This window comes from Equus quagga, chromosome 21 (genome assembly GCF_021613505.1).
Source record: "Equus quagga isolate Etosha38 chromosome 21, UCLA_HA_Equagga_1.0, whole genome shotgun sequence".
NCBI classification, from domain to species: domain Eukaryota; kingdom Metazoa; phylum Chordata; class Mammalia; order Perissodactyla; family Equidae; genus Equus; species Equus quagga.
Genome location: NC_060287.1, coordinates 26,440,379 through 26,449,043, shown reverse-complemented (window position 1 = coordinate 26,449,043; position 8,665 = coordinate 26,440,379). Strand labels below are relative to the sequence as shown.

Sequence of the window (8,665 nt, the reverse complement as noted above, 5' to 3'; positions counted from 1 at the left end):
CCACCCCCTACTTTCGCATCTGACCAGAGGACGAATGAGGGAGACGTTCCTGCAAATTGGGGCAGCAACTTTCCTCAGCTGGTCTCTTGGCTCCGGGAACAGGAGCGCGCTGATCCTCCGCGGTCTGCGGCCCATGGAGGAGGAGGAGGAGAAGCAATGATGGGCTAGCGGCAGAAGCGAGAAGCCCCGAGCAAGCCCAGCGTAGCGAGCCAGCTCCGCGTTCCCACGCCCATTGCCTTGATCTCTCTCCGTGGGGGAGCGCGCAGGGTGCAGACGCGGAGCATCCCAGCGAGGATGAGGCGGGGACCCGGACCGAGTGGGCTGCATCTCGCCGGCGTGCGGCAGCGGCTGGGTCTCGGCATGAATTAAGAAGCTAGGAAGATGGAGCGCCGCACACTCCTTGCCCAGCCCGGGCTCTGGACCAGGGACACCAGCTGGGCACTCCTCTATTTCCTCTGCTACATCCTCCCCCAGACTGCCCCGCAAGTACTCAGGATCGGTGAGTGAGCTCTGGGGGGCACACCAGGCTGCCGGCTCGGGGGAAGTGGTCGCTCCCCGCGGCCAGCGCGGGCGCACCGGGTCCCGGCGAGGCAGCGCGCGCCGGCGCCGGGGCAGGAGCCAGGGGCGGTGGAGGTCAGCGCGCACGGAGACTCCGGGAAAGGGGAAGCCGCGTCACTGCTTCCCTCCTGGCGTGTGCCGGGCTTCCCCGCGAGCTACGGTTGGCGGGTTTTTTAATCCGAGCTCCTGGAACGCGGGCAAGAATTCAGGGGTCCAGGCTCGCCCGGGCTGGCACCCTATTATGGGACTGGGGTCGCGCGCGGCGGCAGCCAGTTGGTTTGGGCGCGGAGATGCGCTCTCCCGGGCGTCTCGGGGGGCGTCGGGCAGTCCAGATCCGTAACCCTGGCCCCTGGCAAACCCGGGGTCTGCGTACTCGCAGGCATACCCAGGTCTCAAGAGTAGAATTCGGGGACCACGGGGATTTCCCAGAACCTGCTAGCCCTGAGCCTCCAAGTTTTCATACCTAAGTTGGTCTCTTCCGCATGGAGTCTCCGAAGTCTGGAGGGTTCTAATAGAGTGAGGCAGAGTCCGGATCTGATGTCTAGGTAAGGGTCAAGAAGTGGGGAGGACCGGTCCGTCAGTACCGTGAGCAGGCACCTCAGTTTCCCACTTGCTGCCCAATCTGCCCAGCCTGCCTGCCACTGAGCCTGATCCAGTCCTCAGTCAAGGTAACTCCCTGGGAGACTCTCTGGACTTCCCTCTCAGGGGGGATCAAAAGAGCCTGGAAGGCTAAATGTAGGAATCCTGGAGCAGCCTGAAAAGAGTAAAAGGCAAGGATAGTAGAAGGGGCGGGGGTGGGGTGGGGGGAGTTCCTAGTGGGTGGACTCATGTACCTAAATGTACAGCACCCACCGCCAAGACTTGGTCTGTGGAGTTACTGAGCGACTTCTGGGCTGTTTTGGGGGTTGGAAAGGCTCTTTGCCTTCTTCAGTGTTCTCTCTTTCAAACTAAACCTATTTCTATCCCCTTCCCCTTAGTCTCAGTTTGTCCTCCTCCTTCCCCAACTACTGTGCTTCTTAGAGACAGAGTCAGAGAGAGCCACAGGTGAAGCTGTGACACCACACTGGTCTCCCAGCCTCTCCAGGAGGCCCCCACTTTAGGCAGCAAGAGTGGAGTCCTGAGCTCTGAGGGTTTCTAACTCCCACCCTTTCCAGGAACTGACAAAGTACGAGGAACAGCGCAGGGCACTCTCACAGTGATGCTCCTGAGAGGCTGGCATTTCCCACTAACTTTGCTAGTTCTGACCTGCAATGAGCAAACCTCTTTGCAAAGATTCAGAACCTAGTTCTTGTCACTGAACATGCTCATTGTTTTTGAAAAAAATAGAAGTTTACCACTTTGAAATCTATTTTCTCTAGGCATGTGGGATCTAATTTTCAAGGAGAAAAGATCCCGAATACTAACTTTTACTGCAGACATATTTTTTAGACTGTAGACAATGATAATGTGCATTTTATTGAATAATATATACTGTTCATTAAAAGAATTCTGAAGTATTCCTTTTACAAGAAAAAAAAACCACTAGTACCTAAAATATATTTCACCTTAGATATGTTTTAACCTTAACATCCTGGTTTTTTTGGACGCAATCAACTCTACACACTCCAGTAACAAAATTCCCATGAACAATACAAAATAAGTGGTGAGTGTGTCTCACAATTTCCAATGCTTATTACCTTAATTGGTGTTTTGCTTATACCTTACACATTTTAAGAGACAAATCTAGACATACCAGAAGTGGTTATGCCAGCTAATAGCCCCCTTCCTTGTACAAGAAACTTAAGGTAGCATTTTCCTCTTCTGCATCTCCCTAATCTAAAGCAATTTCAGGAAGGAGGTGGAAAAAAAATGTTTTAAGACATATCTCTTCACAGATCTATTTATCTAAGCTCCAAGCAATCACATTCATTCTTTTAAAAGTAGTTTTCAACGTGAAAACAACCCAACATGATTCACTGACCTTAAAATATATGCTACAAGATAATGAGATTTCCTTTTTCTAAATAGGAGCCAAAACGCATAAAGGAAAATTGCATGGCCTGGTGTTATTTATGTGACATACAAATGTCTTATTCCTTCTGGCTCTGAGGGACCTGTGGTTGGCATGGGCACCACCCTATGTGTTCCTAAGGATCATGCTTACTTTTAAAGGGACATTTCAGCACCATGGAAACCAGCTTTAGCTCAGAGGAAACCTGCCTCTCTACAGTGAGTTTCTTATGTCAGTCAAGTCCGACACTGAATACAAAATATCAAAGGAGTTGGGGACTAAGCCAATGTCTGTGTGTGTACGTGTGTGGAAGGAAAGAGAAGAATTACAATGCATTCTTTTTCATCTCTTATCTCTCCTTTCTCTTTCCAACAAACTATCAGCCATCCAACCAACCAACCAACCAACAAAAAGGGGCTCTTGATTATTAATTTGCATGTTTTCCAGTAACTTAAAATATCCTGAAGTAAAGTACAGCATAAATGCCAGGCACTTTGCACTGTGTTTACACAGAGAAGGCACTTGAATGCTTGAATGAATAAATTGCAGGTCTACTTTTCTTGCCAGAGTATTGGCTTAAACTTCAGCTGTTGGGCCAAGTGAATCAAAAGTGTAAGATGTAAGATGAAATTCATGCATCTTAAATATTGGAGAGGCCTTTGACTATGCACACATGCTTGGTTCTTGCACATATTGTGAAAGCCTGTTGAAAAGTTTACAATCTTACAACACAGTTTAGAGACATGAAGGGGATCCTCTAAGATGGAGGTTCCCTAAACATTACTCTGCATTCCAGAGGTTTCCTAGTAGCCTACACAGAAGAGAAATATGGCCAGCTGCTGGGAATTCTCTAAGGGATTCTGGAGTCATTCCTGCCTCTCTGTATACCCCAGTATATGTTAACAACCAGTTAAAGTCACTCACACATACACACGCGTGTGTGTGCACACACACACACAATTGAGCTTCACAGTCAGACATCCTCCTCACATGGCCAGCCAACCTCCACCTAAGACTGAAGGGTCTAGGTAACCTGAGTAGATGGTGGCCAACCACCATTAGTGGAAAAAAAGGAAAAATAATTCCATGTGCATATGCAATTTCCGGGACAGATGTATCATATTTCTAGGAATAATACTAATAAAGGGATATATTCACATAGTGTATTTTTATGCATCATCTCAACATACACAGTCATAGAGGTGATGGTAAAAGCATAAGCTTAAGAGTTAAGAGGTGGGCCGCCAAGCTTTCTAACACATGATTTGTTGTCAGAAAGCACAAGTTTGGGTCCCACCTCCAAGACTTACTAGATATGTGCCTCAGTGAGAGTTATTCAGTCTCACCGGGCCTTTGATTTACATCTGAAAAATTGAATTAAAACTGTTACAACCTCACAATGTCCTTGGTAATAGGACATAATAGATATGAAAGGGCTTTGGGCAGTACAAGGATAAATTAGTCCCATTATAATTGTTTTGTTATTTTCACTTTTTAAAAAAATTATTGACATTTTCTTCCTGAACAGAGGCGTACTAATTGATTTAGTTTATTTTTATAAAACATTTAATATTTCTGAGCTCAAATCCCCTCATTTGTGAACTAGCAGTAATGATATCTGCCTTTCCTGTTTCACAAGGGAGGATCAAATAAACTAAATTTTGTAATTCACAAAAACCACCAAATAAATATACTATATTACTATTATGTAATTAAATATAGCATATAAACAGAAATATTATGGAAATTTATATGAATAGTGTCAAAAGTTAAATGACAATATAATTGTACAAATGCTTTCATTTCCTTAAGAGAGATCCAAACATATTTTATGTCAATCATCAGGTTGGCTGTAGCATCATTTTTTAATATATATACCCTAAGGATCCCCAAAATTCCAAGCAATGTTTACCACATATTTGTTCATATTTCTGCTTGGGTGTACAAAAACTCACAACTTTATTCTTTTGTCACTAAATTCTTTCATCATTTTAATATTTGTTCTTCACCCGACAAATATGTAAGTGCTTACTGCCCTACCTTGAGCCAGACACACTTCCAGGTGCACAACGTACAACAGTGAACAGAATGGACAAGCACATCTGCCCCCTTACAGCTTATATTCTGTTGATTTACAATATGTGTTACCACTGAAGTTTTTCACAGGCCTTCAATGCAGACACTTTTTATTTTTTGATTCCAAATATTATTCATAAAGAGTTTTCAGTTAATCTTCTGGCATCAATTTGTTATATTAATGACATAGTCAACATGGAATAGGTTCAAGCCCCCAAATCCTTAGAGGAGAGAGTAGGTTCATGCTGCCAAACCTGAATCAGAAGCTGCTGCCTTTGTTTTGGAAGATCTGTTTGACCTAAGGAAGATTTACTCTGAAAGAGCATGTTGGTCCTAACATTAACTTGAGAACTCCAACTGGCCCTTGAAAAATCTGGGAGAGAACCTATCGGATAGGATGATGAAAAAAGAAGGTCTGGCTAACATTGACATATTTCTGCAAATAAGCAGATCTGTTGCCTTATTATTTTATCTGCGTAATGTGCCTTTCTCTTTAGTATTGATTTTACAGGCATAAAGTTTAGACTACGTAGACCTGACCTGTACAGCTTCCTTTCCTATGTGATTTGTGATCTCCAGTTTTCGTTGAGAAGACATGGCTTTGCCTAAGTTCAAGTGTTAGTAGAAATGCTGGAAGTTGAAGCTAGCTATTCCAATCTCAAGTTTCAAGCTTTTTGCATTTAATTATGCTGTATTGTGTGTGACTTGTGTATGCAGTTCCATGAGTATTTAAACAAAGCTGAAATCAAATGTAAGAGAAATGATGTGTTGCTCTTAGTTACTCAGGGATAACTACATAAATTAAAGTTACTGTGATTTATATTTGAATGTATTTCAGATAACTATCAAAGAGGAAAGTTGGTATTATCATTGGACTTTCCAGAATTTCTCTTTAAGAAGAGTTTAAGGAAGGTGATCCAGTTGGAGGGGAAGCTTTGCTACCTAACGCCTAGGAAACACAGTTTTTAATTAGATTGTGCACTTAATAGGAATGGTTTTAAGGGAGGGTTGATGGAGATGGTAGTGTTGGTGGAGAATTCCCATAGCCTCTCAATCCTTTTTTGTTGATTCACTAATAGCTATTCGTATAATATAGAAAGTATCATCTATGTCCTAAAATTTTCCAGAAGTTATTTCGACTAGAAGAAAGAATGATGGAGAATTCCAGTAGAAAGGGATTTACGTTTCTAACTGCCTTTTTCTAATTGACTGACCTTGAGAGAATTAATTGTGTGTGTGTGTGTTTTGTTAGCTATAGAAGAAGAAATGATAACAAACTCACAGGTTTGTTGCAAAGACGAAATGTGATATTCATATGCAAAATGCATGGCATATGGGAGAGCTGATGAAAATACTTCCCTCTATTTCTCTGTGTTGACAAACAGAGTAGGAGTTTTGTGCTCTAGAATAACTTGTCTGATCAAGTAAGTGTTGGGACATATTCTCCCTTAGAGATTCACAAGGCAGGCTCTTCGTAATTCTGCGCAAAGAAACCTGTTCCTTTTGTTTAATCCAGCATCTTCCACATTTTAATTATCAGAGGACTCTCACTTGAATCACAACCATTAATGTCCCACTGAACTCATGGTCCTCGGAATATATTAGAGGAAACACTGGTCATAAAACTACTGAAATTTCAATATACACATCAAAACTCACATGGCCACACATCCTACTGCTTCTTCAGTCTAACCCAATTCTGCCCACTCCCTACTTCAGAACTTTTGCATAAAGCTTTAAGAATAGATTTAAATGTTTAGATACTTATTGTGCTCTGTTATGTGCAAAACATTTTTAAAACCCCCTTACCTGTTCTGAAGCTATATCATTTTTATTAGCTTAAATTGTGATATGGGACCATTTCCCTGATTTCTTTTTCCACTAGAATTACTTTTTAACATTGTTTTAAATGGAAAGATTATGTTGGAATTATATTTTCCAGGAATATAATTTGTAGTAAGTTAAAGGTCTATCTGTATTTAAAGTTCAACCTACTTATTTGTTTTTGAATACATGTCTGATTTTTTCAATGATAAAATTTCACAGAGTAATAGAAACATTGATGTTAAAAGGAATGTATACCAGCTCCATGAACTTCATGAATTTCTTGTTTTGGTAGACTACTGAGATCAAGCTGTCATATCAAATTGGAAAAACCTACAATCTTATTACATCAGCACTATAATATTAGAAATAATAAGTCTCTTGGAAAAATGGTTTATCCTAGAGGGAAAAACAAATAACAAGTAAAGAGATGAAAATATTTGATTTTGTATATATGTTATTAGTGAACTACTAAAAAAATAAAAACCTTTAGAATAAGTTTCCCAAGTCACTTGGACAACATTTCACTCCTTTTTTGTGCTTTTTGAAAATTTTAAGGGTTTTTTTTAAGCGTGTAATTTTGTATAATGCTATGCTAAACATATTTATTAAACACAAGGTAAGATTAGTTACAAAGTGCAATTAAGAAGAAATGACATTGACTAAATGAAGAGTAAACTCCTATTGACCACAAATCAATTTCACAGAAACACCATACAACAGTAAAAACACTTTCTTTTAACTCCCTAAATTCTTTAATATATTATTTGGTGCATTAGTTGACTAAATACTTTTGAGGGATTATCCCATCTTACATCTTTTGATGAATTACTAATTTACTAATATCCTGACTAGAAAAGCAAAACACAAAATAAAACAACATACAAAAGTCCATCAACACTCTTTAAAATTTCTACTGCATAATGTTTCAAAAGCAGCTCAACAATGCAGACTTTTAAATTAAAATCATGTATGTATGTTTTTATTTGATACAAATCCAATGATTAATTGTCATCAGTTATCAATTTGGAGACTAGCACTTCATTACTACAACTAGTTTCCTTTAAAAATGCAAAAAGGAATGTATTAAAATGCATTATTTATTACACTGAGCAAGTCCAAATTATAGACTATGTTAAGGCAAAACATCTGTTTTATTTGATTGATTAAAGCTCAACCCATAAATGGGTTAGTACACACATACATAAATTTCCTGGCTCTGTCAGCTGAAAGGGCCTAGAAACAATGACACGTTAGTAGCAATGAGCACACCTGGCACTTAGGCACCATTGGAGAAATGGACAATTTGAGGACTGAAGAAGGAAATATACCAGATGACCCAGGAACATCTTGGAGTGACAAAAAAGTAAGAAAGTGCTCAAAAAATTTCCAACGATAGGAATATGTTAAAGGGACACAGAAGCCAAGTACTGGGTTCCCAATGGCCAAAGCCAGAATAATTTGAGTAATAAAATTTTAAAAAGTAGTACTGGATTATAAGCTAAAGTATAAAACAAATACCCACAACTCCACACTGATATGGATAAGTGATCAAATAAATAAATAAAAGGGAGAGAAGAGACAAATCTCCCATGCAGAAGGAGCAGGTGTCAACCTCAGCATCACCAGTGATAAATCATATCGATAGTATTTACCTCTGATGTGATGGGATGTAAATGGCACTTTACCTATGTGGTTTTCCTCCTCCAAATCCAGACCCCACTCTAGTCACAAGAAAAATATCAGACAAATGCCAATAGTCAGGCATTCTACAAAATACCTGGCCAGTAGTGGCCAACACTGTTAAAGTCACAAAAAACAAGGAGAGTCTGGGAAACTGTCACAGCAAAGAAGAGCCTAAGGAGACATGATGAATAAATGTAATGTGTTCTGAATGGGATCCTGGAACAGAAAAAGGGCATTAGGTTAAAACTAAGAACATTGGAATAAGGATGGATATTACTTAATAATAGTGTATCAATATTGGTTTATTAATTTTAACAAATGCACCATATTCAAATAAAAGTGTTAATAACAAGGGAAATTGGATGTGGAGGATATGAGAACTCTCTGTACTAACTTCCTAACTTTTATGTAAGTTTAAAACTCTTCTAAAAAGAAGAAATAAAGTCTATTAAAAACCACAAAACTCAAGCCACATCAAGGTTTCTTCTGCTTTTACTGTTCCCACTTACTTTGCAGTACGTAAAGATCTGC

The 8,665-nt window shown here is 40.3% G+C and overlaps 1 protein-coding gene across 1 annotated transcript in view; it reads left to right on the top strand.

Moving 5' to 3' along the window:
- The first annotated feature begins 288 nt into the window (after positions 1–288).
- Positions 289–8,665, top strand: part of GRIK1 (glutamate ionotropic receptor kainate type subunit 1) — a 358,376-nt gene continuing 349,999 nt past the window's right edge. The window contains exon 1 of the mRNA XM_046648216.1: positions 289–499. Coding sequence (XP_046504172.1) covers positions 382–499 — 118 coding nt within the window. The 5' untranslated portion in view covers positions 289–381. The remainder of the gene's footprint in view (positions 500–8,665) is intronic.